General features: G+C 51.8%; 1 protein-coding gene across 3 annotated transcripts in view; it reads right to left on the reverse strand.

Annotated features, from left to right (window-relative positions):
- The window catches only part of SLC22A1 (solute carrier family 22 member 1), a 35,076-nt gene extending 16,087 nt beyond the window's left edge, over positions 1-18,989 (reverse strand). For 2 of the 3 annotated variants that reach the window (XM_032253141.1, XM_032253143.1), the window contains exons 1-7: positions 18,235-18,989; positions 11,323-11,426; positions 9,300-9,454; positions 7,598-7,766; positions 5,402-5,516; positions 5,086-5,192; positions 2,070-2,284 (exon numbers count right to left, since the gene is read on the reverse strand). In XM_032253141.1, coding sequence (XP_032109032.1) covers positions 2,070-2,284; positions 5,086-5,192; positions 5,402-5,516; positions 7,598-7,766; positions 9,300-9,454; positions 11,323-11,426; positions 18,235-18,645 — 1,276 coding nt within the window. In that variant the 5' untranslated portion in view covers positions 18,646-18,989. Of the gene's footprint in view, positions 1-2,069; positions 2,285-5,085; positions 5,193-5,401; positions 5,517-7,597; positions 7,767-9,299; positions 9,455-11,322; positions 11,427-17,762; positions 17,900-18,234 lie in introns of those variants that run through there. The other variant, XM_032253142.1, reaches the window with a different exon arrangement.
- Positions 18,990-20,128: the final 1,139 nt, after the last annotated feature.

Consider the following 20,128-nt stretch of genomic DNA (forward strand, 5'->3'; position numbering starts at 1 on the left):
AATGAATGACTGTCCTAAAACGTGATAAGGACTAAGACAGAGGGATGGGGGGAGGGCAGGAGCTGGGGGGAGGGGGCTAGGGAGAGGACGATGCCTGGGCTCTGTCCAGGTGGCAACTGAACAGACTTAGCTCTCAGTCACCCTCCTTCTTGGCACTCAATGCTGTTAACTTTTAAAAGTTTGCCCATCCATCATGTCTTACCCAAGATTCCAGAAACCAAGAGGTGGGGAAGAAAGGGAGTAAAATCTATTTCAGATCTATGCTGCCCCTTTTCCTGCATTCTCTGTTCTTTCTCCACGAAAGGAGGAAAAAGAAAACAGCTTTCTTTCCCCACCCCATTTTCTTTCCAGCCTGACCTACACAGCCTGGTTCTTGGGCATACAGACTTCACGGGAAGTCTCTACAATACCCTGCACAAAAGCCTGCCAGAATGACTCACAAAACCAACAAGTGCAGAGCACGAGCAATAAAAACTGAGAAAAGAGCAAATCTGCCCTTGTATTTATTTTACAACGTATCCAATGAATGTGAAAGGCAATGTATGTACTCAAATTAAAACTGACTGAAGTTCATCTGCTTTAGGTTTAAATGCAGCTTGGTTTATCTTTGATTGTAAGAATTATAGGCTAAAGTATACATCCACTGAAATGGCCACACTTCAACAGACGAGCCATATCAAGCGTTGGGAGGATCTGGAATAATTGGAACTCCCATGTGTTCCTGGGAGGAGTGTAAAATGGTTTCACTGCTTTGGAAAGCTGTTTGGCAGTGTCTGCTAAAACTAAGCATATGCCTCCCTGGGACCCAGGAAGTGCATTCACAGACCTGTACCCAAGGGAAATAAGAGCATGTGCCCACCCAAAGATATGTGTGCAAGGATGACTTTAGTCCCAATGAGTAGCAAATGTTGGAAACAACGCAAGTGACAATCAACAGCAGAATGGATGCAGAGTGTCATATTCACACAATGGAATGCTACACAATCATTTTTTTTGAAGTGCCAACTACACCCTCATGTGACAACATGGGTGGATCACACAGGTGCAGTGATGAATGCCTCATGCCTGTAATCCCAGCACTTTGGGAGGCTGAGGTGGGAGGACTGCTTGAGCCCAGGAGTTTGAGACCAGCTTGGGCAACATAGTAAGACCCCATCTCTACAAAAAATAAAAACATTAAATGGGCATAGTGGCTTATACCTCTAGATCCAGCTACTACTGAGGAGGCTGAGATGGGAGGATCCCTTGAGCCCAAGAGTTCAAGGTTACAGTGAGCTGTGATTGCACTGCTGCACTCCAGCCTGAAACAGAGCAAGATCCTGTCTCAAAACACAAGAACAACAACAAAAATAGTTTATAGTGTATTTGGTATGGTTCCATCTGTATGAAGGTCATCAACAGACACAATCTGTAGTGACCAGGGGCAGAGTAGTGATGACCTTGGCAGGGGCAGCGGGGGTTGTTGTGAAGGAGCATGAGGGAGGCTTTGCAGGAGTTGGAAATGGTCTCCGTCTTTATCTGGATCCTGCTGCCCAGGTGTATACATTTTTTAAAGCTTATGGAGTCACGCACTTATAGTTTATTGATTGTATGTATATTAAACCTCAATTTAATTTTGTTGTTGCTGTTTTTTGGCTTTTGGTTTTTTTGGGAGACAAAATATCTGTCACCCAGGCTGGAGTGCAATGGCACAATCTCGGCTCACCGCAACCTTCCCCTCCTGGGTTCAAGCCATACTCCTGCCGCAGTCTCCCAAGAAGCTGGGATTACAAGTGCGTGCCACCAACCCCTGCTAATTTTTGCATTTTTAGTAGAGGCGGGTTTTCACCATGTTTGCCAGGCTAGTCTCAAACTCCTGCCCTCAGGTGATCCACCTGCCTCGGCCTCTCATAGTGCTGGGATTATAGGCGTGAGCCACTGTGCCCAGCCCCTCAATTTAAAATAATAATTTTTTAAAAATTGTAGACAAAGGTAGCACCTCGTCTTTGTTCTCATTCCAGAAGCTTATCAAAGGGTTACAATATTCTCCCCTTCCATTGCCTGGGAAATTGTGAAAACAGACAACTCACCAGGTGAGATAAAAATCTTGACGAGGCAGGCTGTCCCCGCCAACAGAGTTGACACGGCTAAGGGGTAGATACGGCCCACGCGGTCAATGGTGACGAGGGTGATGAAGGCCCCCGGGAATTCAACCAGAGTGGAGTAAAGGAAATCCAGGTAGAGATTCTCGCTGGTGGCGCCCATGTGCAGGATGAGCCCCTGATAGAGCACAGAGCCGGTGAACCTGAGCCAAGAGGGGGTTTCAAGTCAAAGACATGAGTCAGAGACTGATGAAGAAGCCCTTCCCAGCTGGAGAGGAGTGTGAGTCACTTGGTTTAGAATGTCCTAGAGCAATATGAGGAGAGGGGAGTAAATATCAGAAAGCATGTCTACAAGAGCCCTTGATGATACATTTTCTTCGTGACAGATGTGAGAGTATGACTCGTAGGACATGTCCCCAAGTCTCCTAGAGATCGCACGTGGTGATGGCTACTGTTCACTGCACTTAGACGTCTGGTTCTGCGCCCAGCCCTGCACGTGTGTAACCTCATCTCGCACTCCAACAGGCCTACGAGGAGGTGGGCAGGAGAGGGCAGGAAGTGAGGGAGCAAGTTCAGGTGCCGGACTGCTTTATGAGCTGTGTCACCTTGAAGAAGTTAACTAACTTCTCTGGGCCTCAGTTCCCTCACCTGTAAAGGGGATCATAATAGTGCCTACCACAGTGGTTTGCCTTGAGCACTTGCTGAGTTAGTGTGCAAAAATGCCAGTTTAAGTTCCCAGCACACAGCATGCACTCAGTAAAGACGAGCTGTCATTGTCTTCATCATCATCCTCTTTCCAAGGTGGAGGACCCAGGGCATAACAAACAGGCCTGGGCCAGGTTTTCCAACTGCACCATGGCGTTCCCTGCCCCTCACAGAGCTGTCCTTAGTGGGCGCCCTTGATTCACCTGTGCTCTTCCATCCACTGCACACCCCCTCAGTCCATATTTGAGAAAATATACCAACATTGCAGAATATGGCACACAGACCTGAGGCCTAGCTAAATCGCTCTCACCTGCGCCAAATGTAGAACACCTCATGTGTCACTTTGGGGGGAAAATATCATTTGGAAGCTGGAAAGCTTTTACAGTCGTCTTTACATTGTGAGAAGAGGTTTGGGAACAAGAAATTGCTCTCTTGCCCCAGCATGCAAATTGCCTATCAGCTCCAAAACCGAGATGAAATGGATGTTTCTAAGGAGTGTATTGCCTTGTTTGAGAAAATTTCGCCTAAAGAAGCATTGGGAAGCTTTCGTTACTAGTCCTAAATTATTCCTGATTAGACAAAGGTCAAGGGAACAAGAAGGAAGGCGCTTGCCCGCACCTCAGTGCGTTTAGATTAGCCTGAGTGCCTCTGTGCCATTTAGCCAAGTGAAGACAACAGTCATATTACTGACAAGGAAGGGACGTACAACCTGGATGTTCCTGTCAACAAGCCGGTTAACAAATGTGCCAGGCTGCCACCCGTGGGCAGAGCCCATGAATTGCATGTACGTATTAACAAAAAAGGAACGTTGACACTGAACATTTCCCACATCGCTGCTGTACCCTCCTCTATGTCATTTACATATATCATCTCACTAATCCTCCCAATACGTCTGTGAGATAGGAACTATCGCTACTCCCATTACTGAGGAGGAAACTGAGTCACAGAAAGATTCAGGCCCTTTGGAAGGTCACACAGCCAGGACATGGTGGACAGACCTTCCAAGTCTCAGTCATGACTTCCAGTAGGACAGTAGGAGAGGGTGTCTGGGGCCAATGGTGTGAGGCCTTGGGGGCCACAGAAAAGGATCTGACTTTATTCTCAATGATTAGAAAGCCAGCGAAGGGTAAACAGGGAGAGACAAGGCCCGCCGAGCTCTAAGGAATGCCTCTGCCTGCTTTGTGGAGCACCGAGGAGTGCGGGTGAAGCCAGCCAGCCACCCAGAAGGTGCCTGCAGCAATGCAGGTAAGAGGTGCTGCAGAAATGTCCATGCAACAGCTGACATTTATACAATGAATTAGTGACAAGGACAAGGCTACAGCCCCAGCAAGGGAACCCAGGGTGCCCACGATGGGAAGTAGCAGCTTCCAAAGGCAGTTCCAAGCCAGCTGATGGAACTTGCCAGAGAACTGGAGGTGGGGGTAAGAGAACAGAAGAGTCAAAAACGCTTCCTTGAGGGGACTATCGGGGCTGGACAGCGCAGCAGAGCAGGCAGCTATTTCCACCGCAGTGGCCAGTCCCAGCCACCATGCTGAGTCCATGAGTATCCATGGAAGCCTGCTAGGCACATGGGGCTATTTGCAAAGGTTCATGGGCCCGGCATGTGGCTGGGTGCAGGACCCCAGGGGCAAACAAGTGCACCTGCATAGCCGAGCTGCTCCGGCCAAAGGGCCGAGGCCCAGAGCGCAGTTGCGGGGCCCTCACTGTCTGCTGAGGCGACAGCCCTGTGCAGAGGTGGTGAGCCAGCATCCTCTCAGGGAGGAGGGCAAGGGATTCCTGCTCATGACAGCAGCTGGGGGAGCATGCAAACTGTGGGACTGTGCAAGACGTGTGTGAGTGGGTCCATGTGGGTGTGAGTTTTCTAGTCAACAGGTAACAAATGCACAGAGACACTCAGGTAGGGTCTGTAGGGTGTTTAGATATGAGGAATTGAACTTCTTCGTCAAAAGCTCCGGGAGCTCTCATCCACCTTCTGACGCTGGGTCAGGACTGGGCTATTCCCAGAAGATGAGGCCACATGGAACGGAAGCAGCCCCAGAAACATTTTCTCATATTTCACTCATCCCACTAGTGCCCTCTCATGGGTAACAAATTCTCCTTACTAAAATGAAGCTTTTTTCATATTATTCAATCCCCAAAGGAGAAGTAAAATGAGCTCTTTGACTACTCACAACTACAATAAAATTCCTTCTTCCTTTCTCTTTTCTGACCTGAGCATTCCACTGTCTCTAATCGGTAGCCCAGTGTTTGGGAGATCATGCTGATTCCACCTCAGAAAACAAACAGGAAAGCTCCTCACCACAGGTGCATCAGGATGAAGGTGCGCTTCCTCAGGCGGGGTGAGCGGAACAGGTCTGCGAATGAAGGGCTCAGCTTTTCGGTGACATCCTCTTCCAGGGAGAGCATCTAGGAGAAAGGGAGAACATCAGCCACATCCATGCTGCTGCGAGCAGAGCCACCCGGGAGCCCCAGCAAGGTCAGCCTTGCCACTGCTGTGCTTCACGCCCATGACAGGAAGAGGTTCTGCCACTTCCCCTGGCAGCCCCAGATGAACCTTCTGCACCAGAGCTCAGCCCCAGATTCCGTGACGTGAGACACCCCTTCCTAAACTTCACCTTTAAATCAGCAGGAGGCAACTTCCCATTCTTTTGAGCGATGTGGTCCATTATCTTTATTGCTTGAGTGTTTCTCCTTTGTGATAACAGCCACCGGGGGGACTCTGGCACACACCTGCGGACACCACGCATCACTACCCGGCAACTTCCCCGGAATTCATCTGATGTCCAGCCCTGAGCAGGGAGATGCTGGTGCTTAGTGCAGCCTGCCCTCCTCACATTGGGACTGTAACCCTCAAGAAATTGAGGACCTGGGGTCACTGTGCCCTGCCCATGTGGCCCAGGTGGGAGCTCTGTAGGTCACCCATGCTCCTAGTCTCACCTAAGATTTATAGACCAAAAGGGAGCCATCACTTCCTACATAGCCTTCCTTCCGTGAAGCAGGGGTCTCATCTCTCCTGGATGCTGGCAGCCCTTGTCCCCCAGGGAAAACACTCACAGAGGAGACGCTCCATGTACATCACCCAGTGACAACAGGATGTCTCCAGCTAACACAAGCGCTGTTGAACACTTTTCAAAGTACTTCCCAAACAAAATAAAATGTATTTACCATCACTTAAAATCAGATCAACACCATGCTGTCTATTTCAAATGGGATGAGGAGCGTACAACTCAAAGACTGGGCCTCTCTGGCAGAAGGATCTTCTGAAAACTCACAGGCATTGATTGCCTCACCCTGTCTGACCATGCAGACACCGCCTTTCTGCGGGACAGACCCCTGCTTCACACTGACGAAGCTGGGGGAGGGCAGGCTCCTCAGAACTCCCCAGCCATGCATGTACAACTCTTAGAGGCCGGCTTTCATTTAGAGAGACTGAGTTAACTCTAGTGTCACCCACAGATGACATCTGCTCTCAGCACAACTAAGACAAAAGGTGGAGGGATGAGAAATTTCTCTCTGTGGCCCTTTCTGCTACCCCCTCTTCCCTCCACCACAATAAAAACTGACCTGTGGAGTTCTTTGTCCTTCAGACCCTGCAGAGCACTCACAGCTAATATGATTAACACCTTGTTTGGACTGGTCTGTTTCCTAATGGCTTGGTGTGCACATTCCCCAGAGAACACTGCATTGAGCAGGACTGCTGTTCCTTCCTTCTTTCATTCATTCAATTAAGATCAGATATCTGCTCTATGGCTAGATGAGAGGGATTTCCGAGCCTTATTAATAACACCAATAGTATATAAAAATGAAGACGTGGGAGAAGAGGAGAGATGACAGCAGCACGGAAGAGTAGAGGGGAAGAGCGAGAGGACCAAGAAGAGAGCAGAACATCTGACTTCATGCAGCACCTTGGGGGAGCTCTAGGGGACCATCGGGAGTGGTGGCCATTGCAGTAGCATTGCCACGTATGGAGGCTTTCCCACGACCAGTCGCTGATACAGATTTCCCAAGGCCACCGAGCAGCCCACGGAAAACCCTCCTTCACCTGGGAGCCAGGCTCGGCCTGGTGTTTCTGGAAGATGCACATTCTGAGGCCCTGCGTTTCCCTGGATTTCTGTCCGACTCTTGGCATGGCTCACCTTTATCTGGGGGAGCCAATCTAAAGAGGCTGTGTCTGAGGATGGCTCCACGCATAACCAGGGTCGCCCAGTAATAACGGAACACCCTAAACAGTACAAGTGGCGGGAAGCTCCGGCTCCATGCAGCCCCGTGCGGTGTGTGTGTGGGAAACCCCGGGCTCCATGCAGCCCCGTGCGGTGTGTGTGTGGGACACCCCGGGCTCCCGGCTCCGTGCAGCCCCGTGCGGTGTGTGTGTGGGAAACCCCGGACTCCGTGCAGCCCCGTGCGGTGTGTGTGTGGGAAACCCCGGGCTCCCGGCTCCGTGCAGCCCCATGCGGTGTGTGTGTGTGGGAAACCCCAGGCTCCGTGCAGCCCCGTGCGGTGTGTGTGTGGGACACCCCGGGCTCCCGGCTCCGTGCAGTGTGTGTGTGGGAAACCCCCGACTTCGTGCAGCCCCGTGAGGTGTGTGTGTGGGACACCCCGGGCTCCCGGCTCAGTGCAGCCCCGTGCAGTGTGTGTGTGGGACACCCCGCGCTCCGTGCAGCCCCGTGCGTCATGCGTGCGGACACCACGGCCTTTGTAGGACAGCCTGTTGGCGCCCCCCACTCCATGAGCCCGGTCCCACGAGGGGACAGAAAGTGCAGCCGGAGAAGTGGCCAGTGCCCCTTCCCGGTTGGCGGGAGGAAGGGCCTCACCAGTAGTAGAGCAGGAAGAGGAAGGTGGGCAGGGAGACGGCCAGCTGCAGCCAGCGCCAGTGAGGCAGGACGTAGGCCAGCCCGGTCAGCGCCACCAGCCCCATCGTGAAAGCCATCTGGTACATGATCGCCACCGTTCTTCTGGAGCCCGAGCCAACGAACTCTGTGACTGAAACAGGAGGCGTGGTCGTTATGTGGGTTCCTCGCAGGAGCGCAGCACAGAAGCCCCACGCGGGGCGTTCAGAAGCTCCGGGCCCCTCCGGCTAGTCTCCCCATCGGGAGCCCACGCCCGGCCTGGCCCAGCCCCACCTGCTCCCAGGCTTCTCTCTTATGTGTCTCCCATTTCTCCTTCCCCCAAACCACAGCCGCGCTCACACCTCCCCTTCTCCCTGGGTCCGCGGACCCATCAAGAGAAGGCCCAGGAGATCCACCAGGCTGCTTCGCTCTCTGGCTTTTCCCTGACTGTCCCCTTCTGCACCTGCTCCTTCGCCATCTGCATTTCCCTCTGCCTGTGTCAGCACTCAGCCGACGGGTCTCTCCTCCCCAACACCTTGCTCCAGCTCCAGACTCAGCTGGAATATTTGTCAGGACCCCAGGGGTGTTCATTCATTTAGCAAATATCGGTGAGTGCCTACTGGGGACCTGGCACTGTTCAGGGTGTCTGGGGTGCGTCGTGGGCACAGGAGATAGAGTCCTGCCCTTGGAGGCCTCATTGCCATGAGGGATGGCAGACGATCCGCGCCACAGATAAGTGAATGCAATCCTATGTTAGAGCGTGATATGTGTTATGGGGAACACAAATGAACAGGGGAAAGGAAATCAGGGAGTCGTGGGAGGAGGGGCTGCGGGTGGTGCTGGAGCCTGAATGTGGCCCTGGGCCGGCCCCCCTAACCATGTGTGGAACAGTGTGGAGCAGCAGAGCCTGTCACAGGCTCCACATGCATGGGGCTGAGCCAGCTCAGCTCACCAGCCTGTTCATGGCTTCTCAAGGCAGGAGGGGGATCCTCTTGGCCCTTGTGAATGAGCTCCCTGAATGCCAAGTGATAGTACCTTGTTTACAAAGACGACAAGACATAGCTATTGCTTTTTCTCCTCCACTAAAGAGCAAACGTGGCTAATCCTCATTGCTGTGTGCTGTGCCCTGTCCACGGGCCTGGGGAGTACAGGTGACTCTTAGGCTACCTCCCTCCGGGAAAGGGTTTTTTGTTTTGTATTCTTAACCTTCACAGAATATTTGAAAGTAAAAAAGGCTGACATGTAGACCTCCTCGTGTTGGTTCACACTTCAACTTTTCAACACCCTGATGGCTGGCTCTTCTGCTATCGGCTCCTGTGTTCTCTCCTAAGTCTTGAGTGTCATTCAAGCCTGTCAAGTTTGCTGTATTTCTTTTAAGGAGTTGTTGGTTATTATGTAAGGTGCTAGAATATTCTCTCACTTGTCTCCTCTTCTGCACCCGCTCCTGACTGCTGTGAGCACATCAGCATGGGGTCTTTTGTTCCCCCTAGAGATTAGTTAATTAGCAGATCACTGATCTAAGTGATCATTTAAGTATCTCAGACACAAAAAGAGAGGAGAGGAAGCCATTCTACCCCATGTCCTGCCCTAGTCACATAACAAGGAACTGGTGCTCCCCAAGCTCCCTGACCCCACAAACAAGCCCCCCACTCTACCCCGGACCTGCCTCAGCCCCATGCATAATTACTCAGGGTGTAGCCGGACATCCAGGTGCCCTTGCTGACCAGGCCCTGCAGCAGGCGGAAGAGCAGCACGGACATGTAGTTGGGCGTGAAGGCCATGAGCACGCCCGACACAGCATTGACTAGCACGGTGGCCAGGAGGCACAGCTTACGGCCAAACCTTCAGAGACAAGGAGACATGGAGGGTAGGCAGTGAGGTTGAAATCTGGGGTCAGACATGCATGGTGGGATGCCAAGGGTTGCAGTCGGGGGCCACCATGCCACTGTCTCTAGGATCTATCAGGATAGCAGTACCCAGTGCACCGCCCAGCCCATCTGTCCCAATGAGCCCCGCAGCCCTTGCCGGGTCTGAAGAGGAGTCTGAGTGCTCTCAGCAGCATCACAGCTCAGCCAGGCAGTGCCCACAGCCCCTCTCCAGTTCTCACACCTGTCCCCTCGCCTTAACTTCATATTTAGCAGATGGCATCATTATCACCACTGACCAGACTGTGCCAAAACCGGGCTTCCTGCCTACCACAGTCTCATCAACCATCATGGAAGCTTTCCTGTGCCATATTCAGCTCTGATAGTGTAGCCATACAGGGCTGTTTCTCTTCTCCTTTTTTCGAGATGAAATGGGCAAATTACTTGCTAGGATCGCGCTGTTCTCACCTGATCTTTTCAACCAAGAGTCAAGGAAGGAAGCCGAGGCCAGGCCACGGGGCATGCCCACCTGCCCACGTTCCTCACCCACCTGCCTACCCAGTCCCCTCTGCCACCCCCACCAGGCCACTTCACTTGTCCACTTTGTGTCTCCTGGCTTCAGACCTCCACCCCTCCTCAGCACAGCCCTACACTGGCCAGTAAACCCTCGCCCTTTATGAAAACATAGGAACTTCTGCCAGAAGCCACGTCTTCTCACCAGGGATGCTCAGACCCAGCGGCAGCACGTGGCTCCTTCCCCTCTCCATGTCTCCTGGGGCAGCACCTGGCTCTGTCTCCCCTCCTTGTCTCCTGGAACAGCACCTGGCTCTCTGTCCCCTCTCCCTGTCTCCCGGGGTAGCACCTGGCTCTGTCTCCTCTCTTTGTGTCCTGGGGCAGCACCTGGCTCTCTGTCCCCTCTCCCTGTCTCCTCCTCTAAGCGAAGCCCCAGACCCCCACCCAGGCCTGGGTCCCCTGGCCTGTCTCTTCCTCCTGCATCCCTGATTCCCGCCCCCGTCGGCATCCTCATTCTGGACCCTCCTCCCAGCTGTTTTAAAGAGCTCTCCACACAACTCCACTCTCCGGCCTTCCGGTTTTCTCCAACCAACATGTCCTGGGTGCCCAGGCCCCCACAGCAGATTCTGACCACTCCTCCTCAGGAGCTCCTGGTGCGTTTCCACAGTGCCCTGGAGAACAGTTGTCCTGCGATCTTGCTGCCATTTCTCCTACGTCTCCTTTGCCAGGGCACTTTCCCTGCCTACCTTTCCCGCGTTGCAGCTCTCTCTTGACACTCTTGTCCAGTGCATCCTGATATGTTGTATAGTCTTAAATACCAAGCACTGGTGACAAACCCCGACGTGGAACTCCAGCCCAGACCCTTTTACCAGAGCTCACTCACATACCCAAGTGGCTCCGTGGCATCTCTTCGTAGATGTCTCAGCCCGTGCAACACATCCCCAAACCTAACGCCTCTGAGATAGAGCTCTAGCTTCCTCTATGCCCCTCCCCTATAAACAGCTGCAACAAAATCCACTCTGAATCCTCTACCTCCCATCTCAAAATGGTCTCACGACCATGCACTTGCTGGAAGCATCAACCTGGGCTCTGTCCCTGCTTTCTCTCAGCCCCCCGACTGGACAATTTGCATGCAGCTCTGACTCTGAAACACACCTCAGATCTCTCCACTGCTCCCCTGGCAGCCCCACAGTAGCCCAAAGCAGGGACCGCTGCGTCTCGTCTCCAGCAGCTTCTGCGGCCAATTCCAACTGCTCATGCTCCCCACCACTGTCCCTTAGAACCTGTTCTCATGGTACTGGGGGAGGCTTACCTGGACTGGCCTTTACATACCTGTCTGCAATGTAGCCAAAGCCCAGAGAGCCGAAAAAGAAGCCCGCATTCAAACAGGACTGAAAGAGGTCCAGCTTCCAGTCGTCACCACACACCAGGTTGAACTGCCAGTCACATCACAGCAGGAGAAGGACCAAAAGCACAGAACCACGTGTGAGTTAGGTCCACCCCCTTCCATCCTCTCTTCAGCAAAGCAAATGCATTTCATGACTCAGTATCCCAGGCTGTTTCACAGAGCTTTCTCCTGCTACATTTTCATAAAACACAATAGAAGGTTTCTGATGAATCGCTCAGCAAATATCAAATGCAGTTCACCCTTGAACAACGTGGGTTTGAACTGCGCGGGTCCACTTATAAACAGATTCTTTTTTCAATAAAAGTTACACCGAGTGTGCCTGTGTCTCCTTCTACCTCTTCCACCTTTTCTACCTCTGCCTCCAGGGCAGCAAGACCAAGCCCTCTTGTCCTCCTCCTCCTCAAGCCAACTCAACGTGAAGATAATGAGGATGAAAACCTTGGTGATGATTCTCTTCCACTTCATGAATAGCAAATATATTTTCTCTTCCTTAGGATTTTCTTAACATTTTCTTTTCTCTAGCTTACTTTATTGTAAGAATATAGTATATATTGTATTCTTATATACGGGGAGGGGAATATCACACACTGGGGTCTGTTGGGGGGAAATGGGGGAGGGACAGCGGCAGGTGGGGAGTTGGGGAGAGATAGCATGGGGAGAAATGCCAGATATAGGTGAAGGGGAGGAAGGCAGCAAATTACACTGCCATGTGTGTACCTATGTTCTTCACATGTACCCCAAAACCTAAAATGCAATTAAAAAAAATTACTTGACCTAACAGTTCTTTATCTAGTACCTGTACATCAGAAACCTGTACGAAGAGATCCCAACGAAGAATGCATTATGTCATGGTTTGACATAAAAATTAGAAATAATTTAAACATCGATGAGAAAGTTGTGCAATCTTATTATAGAATTTTATACACATTTTTAGAGAAGTATATTTTTAAGAACTGACATGGAAAAGGCTTATGAACAAAAAAAAAAGAATACAGTATATAATACATATGACATACAAAATATGTATTCATTGGCTATTTGTGTGATTGGCAGAGCTTCCTTCCAATCAATAGTAAGCTGTTAGTTGTTAAGTTTCGGGGGAGTCAAAACTTAAACGTGCATTGAGGGGTTTGGTGTCCCTGCCCCTGCGTTGTTCTAGGATTGACTGTATTCCTAATAGCATGCACCACTCTCATCACACAGGAATTAAAGAGGCTGTTGTCAAGAGCCTTACTATTGGTAGTTGTTTATCGAAGGACAAAATGTCTTTGGAAAAGGAAGCAAAATGTCTTCTCAGAAGAGACATGGCTGCTAGGTAAGATTTCTAAAAGAAATATAGCCAAGGAAGTAATTTTTCTAAAACAGAAATGTACCAACAGAAATATGACGTTTTCCAGAATTGACCAAAGATCCCTCATTAATTACATATTAGTGATTCTATATTTAGTTATATAAACGCCACCAACAGTTCTGAACGTTCTGTTGTCGCTGTTGGAGCTGAGAGTGGCAACCCCAGAGGAGGGAAGCAGAGACAGTGGGGGTGCCTGGGGTAGACTGTGCTTTAGGGTCACGTGTGGGTGCGACCAGGGTTTAGGAGGACATCAGAGGCTCCCCTACACCAAAAGCCAGGAGAGGGGAGATAGCAAGGTGGAGGGGACAGAGGAAAAGACAGGCATGGGCTGCTGGGAAGGGCTTGTTTTGTTTTGGTTTTTGGAGAAGGCAGATGCTCCCTGCATTTAGAGGCCTTGAGGACGAAAACCAGCAGCAGAGGGAGATCCAAGAGCCCCACCTGCCCCAGCACAGAGCATGGTGACACTCGCACATGCCTAGGCATGGTAGAGGCCAGAGGGCAGAAGAATGGCCCCTTCCTCTTTAGAGCTGAGACAGGCAGAAAGAGTGGACTCCAGGGAGAACAGAAGGTGTTGGGGGCCTCTCGACCCCTTCAGTTTCCGGTACAGCCCCTCCGGGGTGGTGGACACATCCTTCCTTCCCGCCCCCATCCCTCTGCACCACTCTATCTGCATCAGGTCCATAGCTCCCCTAACCGGAATGCTGTTGAGTGTGATGGCAGAAAGTCACAACTCTGGGCCTCAGTTTCTCAGCCTGAAACCCGTGTCGTACCCGTTCCATCACACCCATAGGGCTCCTGCATGCATTGGAGGGGAGAAATCACGTGCAAATAGCTTTAATAAATAATAAGCCCTTTTATTTTAGAAACTGGTTTTGTTACCCCACTTCCAACCCTCAAATCTCTAAACTTGCTAGTTTGAGCCACGCTATGCCCCATCCTGGGTCGAACATTCAGAGCTGGCTTGGTGCAGCGGCTTACACATTAATCCCAGCACTTTGGGAGTCTGAGGCAGGAAGATCACCTGAGCCCAGGCTGAGACGACAGAGTGAGACCTTGTCTCTACAAAATATTTCAAAATTAGCCAGACATGGTATCACGTGCCTATGGTCCCAGCTACTTGGGAGGCTGAGGTGGGAAGATCGATTGAGCCCGGGAGGTTGAGGCTCCAGGGAGCTGCATTCAAGCTCCTGCACTCCAGCTTGGATGATAGTGTGAGACCCTGTCTCAAAAACAAAACAATGTTCAAGGCCTCAAGGACTGAACTCAGCCAGCCTGGATTCTGTCTGATGGACTGACTAGTTCCTTGACATGAGCACATTTTTTTTCTGAAACATAGATTAAACTCTGTGTTACCACTTGAATTTCAGAAACAAATACAAGCCTCTCCTAGTAACTGTCTTCTGCCCAGACCCCAGCATCTGCTCCCGTGGGTGGTACAGCTTTGGGGCATGCGACAAGCTACTGCTCAGTGTCACTCTCATGTCCTCTGCCAATCCCAATGTCGATTTCCTCTAAAATTCAGCTTAAAACACACCTTCTCCATGGAGCGCCTCCCAGGTTTCCCACCCAATGTGTAACTCTTTACAACGTGTTGTTCTTTTCCTGCCTGCCCTGTGTTCTGCCATAGAATACACAGGACACGCCCTCCCTGGGCTTATCTGGCTGTCCCAGGGTCTGTGTCTCCAACTCCTTCTTTGTAGCCTCCGCCCGTGGTCTGCTGCACAGGGTTTCACTCAAGCTGCAGGGATTTGGGAAAGATGTGGAATTATTTCCCAGGGCCTCAGCTTATTCTCCTCTCAGCCATTGTTCGCCTGGTTTTCATTATAATCTTTGCAAGTCGGCATCTCTTGAGATGTGCCTATCGCCTTCCTGAAACACCTGGTTGCCATCTTGCCCCAGGACTGTGTATGGAGCCGGAGCGCATCTCACCTTCTAACGCCTCGTCCACGGAGAACTGACTCTGCCCCCAGGCTTCCCTGAGGATCAGTTTCTAGAGCCACCTGCAAAGCTTGTAAACCTGCCATGCTTCCTCTGCTTCCAAATACCAGCCCAGTCATGAGTCCCCTGACACATTTGTGTACCTTGAGAAGACAGGCCAGGCCCTGGGAGAAGCTGGGGCTGCACAAAGGCAGGGATGGGGTGGAAGGTGGGAGTCTCCTGCTGGGATTTCACCAGGGCTGAAGCAGCTCTTTCCAGGACAGTTATAAAGCAACCTATTTGCTTCATCACGAGAACCACTCAGGGTCCTGGTGAAACCACAGATTCCCTGCAGATTCTGCCTCAGTGGGTCACGAATAGGAATCCAGGCGATCCTGAGGACCAGGCCAGTTTGGGAAACACTGATGCAACTACCTCCGTCTCCGCTGGCCTGAGACCCCTTTCCCTTGCTCAGCATTCATGGCTGATGGAAGACACCTGGCCTGGTGTCAGGGATGACTGAAGCCAGGACTGGCAGAGGAGATCCTCTTGCTGGGAGAGCCAAAAGTCAGGAAAATACCCACATTGCTCCCCCAGTGGACCTCTTGGCCTTAGCCCTGGTCTTGGGGTGGGAGTTAAACTTGGTGTTTAAACAAATCGGCTCATCTTCCCTCCTAAAACAAGTTCCAAAGTCCAAGGCAATGCTAGGTTAAAAATTAGTTCTGCAGAAGCGAATGACCAAGGCTGATTCCCCAACAATAATTTTAGTTTCAGAGGAGAAGCTGGGGCCAAGGCAGCTGGGTTAAAGTGGAAGACAGTTCCTACGCAGGAGCCAGTTTCCGTCACCCTTCCACCTACCCCAGGCTTCCAGTCACCTCGGAAAATCTTCACAGGAACGCCACCACCCTTCCACCACAGCATGGCCCCAAATGAACGCTTTCTCCTAAAACCATATCCTCTTCACTGTCTCTGCCAATCAGAGTTCCAGGATTCCCACAGTCCTCCCCAGGGCTCTCTACCTTGGGTTATTGGAAGCCCCCTCCACAGCTGTCATGGACAGGCAAGCTGTTCTAAAGCCTTCTCGGGCCGCTCTCATCTGCCCATGCCTCCCCACTCCTGCTGTCCCCCAAGGTCCCTCTTACCAGGCCCCTCCATCTGCCCACACAGCTGCCTCTCAGAGGCTCCCAGATTAGTGTTCAGAAGCTCCATTTGCCCATGCCCTCAAGCCAGAGCCCTCCACCAAGCTGGTCTTTTTCTCCCCAGCCCTGGCAACACTGGCAACTCTTACGTCATTTCTTCCCTTCATTCCCACAAGAACCGTGTTGGGAGCGCTTCTCACCCAGGCTCTTTCTTGGCCCCCTCGTGCACCTCTCTACCTCTCCTGAAGCCTCCAATCCCACCATTACCCCTTCCCATCCATTCACGAGGTCCAGCTAGGATCGCCTTGCTTGCTTGCACAAATAAGACCCAAAATCCTTCGTTGGGCACTAAGGTAGGGTTGCCAGGATTTGCAGATAAAAATACAGAATGCCCAGATAAATCTGAACTTCAGATTAACAATTGTTCTTTTAGAATAAGTATGTTCATGCAATATTTGCATTCCCAGTCTCAGTTATCAGAATCAAATATCATGCTGTATCTGAGATGTAAGTATCCTATCCAACTGGATTATCTGAAGTTCAAATGTTCGAATTTCACTGGGCGTCCTGTATCGTATCCAGCAACGCCACACCAAGCACTCCATGTTTTGATCCCAAGGTTAGACACCAGTGTTCTCCCCACAACTCCCAGACATGACCCTCATATCAGGGTTCCTTTCACCCTGAACGCACCAAACACTCCCTGGGCCCTGAGCCTGGGCTCAAGCTCTCCCCTTAGTCTGGGATCTACTTCCCTTCCCACCTGCCCCCTCTCCTTGCTGGTCAAAATACCACTGGAGACTCAGCTTAAAGCCGCCTCCTCCCAGAAGACGTCCATCATCAGCTCAGAGCCCAGCAGCTGAGATCTCGGCCTCCTTAGAGCCCACCAGCCCCTTTCCGCACTGCTCATGGCACTCACCACAGGTGGCGTTGGGCTGTCATTAAATGGATGCTGGTCTCATTCTTTCCACACTCCCCCGTCCCCTCTCAGTCCCCGCGAGACTGCAGACTCCTCGGGGAACCTCACAATCTTCTGTGTCTCCCTCGCGGCATCACACCCGGCGCCAGGACAGAGTGAGCGTGCAGGGCGTGCTGGATGGATGTGTGACGGGAGGACGACTACATCTGATCTCCTCAAAGCAGAGTCTGTCCCAGCCCCAGAGAACAAATGCATCCCCATCCTGGTCTACTCTAGATTCCCAGTGGGCATGTCAGGTGGTGGGAGATCCCTGGAAGGTGGGCTGCCTAACTTGTCATCCATTGTTGGAGGATGCCTTGGAGACCAGATGTCTCTTTAGCATCATAAAGCGCATCGCTTGGGCACATTTTTGCCCCAGGCAATCAGGGAGAGCAATGCTCAGGCCCAGAGGGGAGGGACCCTATGTTTCCTCCAGTAGCATCCCTAAATGTGTCACCACTCAAGCCATTCAGAAAAGGGAAGAGAGGAAGAAGGGAGACCCAAGAATCCCTGAGAGCTTGGGTGAGGGTAGTGGGGGCAGACAGAAGCAAAGAGGACCCAGTTACCTCTTACTTCAGGGAGCAGTGCCCATGCCAAAACCACGTCATTGCTCCCTACTAACAGAGAGCCTCTGACTGGCTTTGGCCCACGGCTTCTCCAGCTGACCCAGTGTCCACACTTGTTACCATACATCCCTTTCAAAAGGGCTCATGGTGCGAAAAAAATGTGGTGGCACTTTTTACTAAAAGACTCTCAAGGCAAAATGCTCAAATAACCTGGTTTTTAGTAAAAAGTGCTACCACATTTTTTTCCCATCATGAGCAAGGGCGCTTTGATGCCATCGCCCTGTCCCAGGGTCCCCATCATACTGCACGGGGTGACTCAGTTTGGATTTGCTCAGTGCTTTCGCAGACCCCAGCTGAACCTCACCCCACTGTGAGGCAGCTGTCATCACCTCTGGTTGATGAGGAAATGAGGCTCAAAGAGGTGGTGACTTACCCAGTGATGCTCAGCTAATAAGGAACACAGCTGAGATATTCTGACTCCCAAGCCAGGGCAGTTCCCAGGCCACTTAAGCACCATCGTTTAGGTCACTTGTCATTGCTCGTGAGTGGAAGGAGGGGCCACAGTACTGTTGGTGGGGAACAGGGCCCAGAGCTAGTTGGTAGTTCTGGGAGACGCCAGTGGGGTGGTAAGAGAGGCTGCTGGTCTCCCAGACGACTCCCGTTCAAGTAACCCAGCAACCTGGCTCCCCGCAGTGCTGGCTGGTCTCTCCTGCCTCAGCTTCCCCATCAAAGTCCCAGAGTTCGTGGTGGAATAACTAGAGAAAAGAATGTCCCATGCCCAGGACACAGCCAGACACCCACTAAAACACGGCCCCACCTCTTTCCTGATGTGGAACTGAGCCTGGAAGGATTTACTTTAGATTTCTCCCTGTCCCAGGAACCCCGTGTTATGGAGGTTCTTTTACCTCAGTGACAATGGAGGAGCCAGACGTGTCGTATACCCAGCCGTCCTGGCAGGGGCCCAGGGGCAGGTGGCTCCTGTTGGCAGCCAGGCTGGCCAGGGGGTCCACACAGCTGAGGGCACTCTGATTCCAGTCCACTTCATAGCGCCTGCACTGGCGAAGGAAGTCCTCACCCACAGGCCCCAGGCCGGGCACAGTGTAGTTCAGCTCCTCCGCAGGGCTCCAGCCACAGCGCTGGCTCAGCTCAGCCACCCCGGGGCTCTGGCAGCGGTGTTCAGGGGTGAAGCCCAGGAAGACGATGTTCATGCAGATGGGCGCGAAGGCAAATGAAAGCAGGCATAGGGTGAGGAAGGCTTGCTTCTGGAACCAGCCAAATTCCCCAACCTGCTCCAGAATGTCGTCTACGGTGGGCATGATGACTCAGCACGCTCATGGCGTGGCCAGACCTGCTCTGGGCTGCAGTGCCCAGGTGCAATATCTCCCTTATAGATCTTTGAAAAGGAGTGGTTTGAAATCAGTTTGCTGTCCAAGAGTGAAACATCTGGAAGGCAACCAAGTAGAAATAATCTTTTACCCCATGGTGCTGATTTCAGGAAAAGGGAGAATGCAGGTGGCCGCCTGATCAAATTGTTTGCTTTGCCAGGGAGCGAGTCAGTGGGGTCTAAGCCCTAAGAGAACTGGAGTTCGGCCACAGAGCGAGGGGAGGTCAGGAGAGCAGCCGAGCGAACCTCCAGCAGCCCCTCGGGGCTTTTCCAAAGAGAATGTTTTTCTTCTAGATGTGATGATATGAGGCACGTATTGGGTGACAGCCAGGTACTAGGTGCTGTATTTGGCTAATTACTTCTGTGATACCATTCAAGTCTTTTTCTAAGGTTCTTTTTTCCATAGGTGTTGGGGGAACAGGTGTTATTTGGTTACATAAGTTCTTTAGTGGTGATTTGTGAGATTTTGGCTCTCTCATCTCCCAAGAGGTATACACTGCACCCAATTTGGGGTTTGTTTTTTGTTTTTATTTTTGTATTTGAGATGGAGTCTTGCTCTGTGGTCCAGGCTGGAGTGCAGTGGCTCGATCACAGATTACTGCAACCTCCATCTCCTTGGTTCAAGCGATTCTCATGACTCAGCCTCCCATGTATCTGGAACTACGGCATGGGCCACCACACTCAGCTAATTTTTGTATTTTTAGTAGAGATGGGGTTTCGCCATGTTGGCAAACCTGGTCCTAAACTTCTGACCTCAGGTGACCTGCCCACCTTGGCTGCCCTAAGTGCTGGGATCATAGGCGTGAGCCACCATGCCCAGCCCACTGAACCCCATTTGTAGTCTTTTATCCCTCACTCCTTCCCACCCTTTCCCCCCCCAGTCCTCGAAGTCCATTGCGTCACTTTAAAGAATTTCGCATAACCCAGACAAGTCAAAATAAAAAATAGCAAACTGACTGCTTGACGTAGCACAGGTTCTTGGAGATCCTGCACCCCACACTCCCTTGCCCAAAGCCTGCTCTGCTCACCTCCGCCGAGCTTCTGTGGGGGCAAGGTGTGTTTGTCCTCCAGGCCCCACTTCTATTTGTCTCTCAGGGATTTCAGGCCAGAAACTGGTGGGGAAGGGAGCAGTGGAGCAATCACAGGCCAAGCTCTGGAGCCCTGCAGCCAGCCCCACAGCCAGCACTAGCCCTGCCCTGCTGCAATGTCCTGGCCTCAGGCCTGCACTCAGGTCCCAAGGGATCTGCCACTGGGCAGTGGGACACTTGGGAGCATCATCACACAGCCACAGACCCCAAGAAAGGGCTGCTGCCAGACACAAGCCAATCAGTGAACCTCAATCATAAAGACATCAGCCTCCATTTGGAGTGCACCTACTCAGTGCTAAAGAGGCATGATTTAGTTCATTCTCACAG

This window comes from Sapajus apella, unplaced genomic scaffold (genome assembly GCF_009761245.1).
Source record: "Sapajus apella isolate SASKATOON/1434 unplaced genomic scaffold, GSC_monkey_1.0 scaffold82, whole genome shotgun sequence".
Classification (NCBI taxonomy): domain Eukaryota; kingdom Metazoa; phylum Chordata; class Mammalia; order Primates; family Cebidae; genus Sapajus; species Sapajus apella.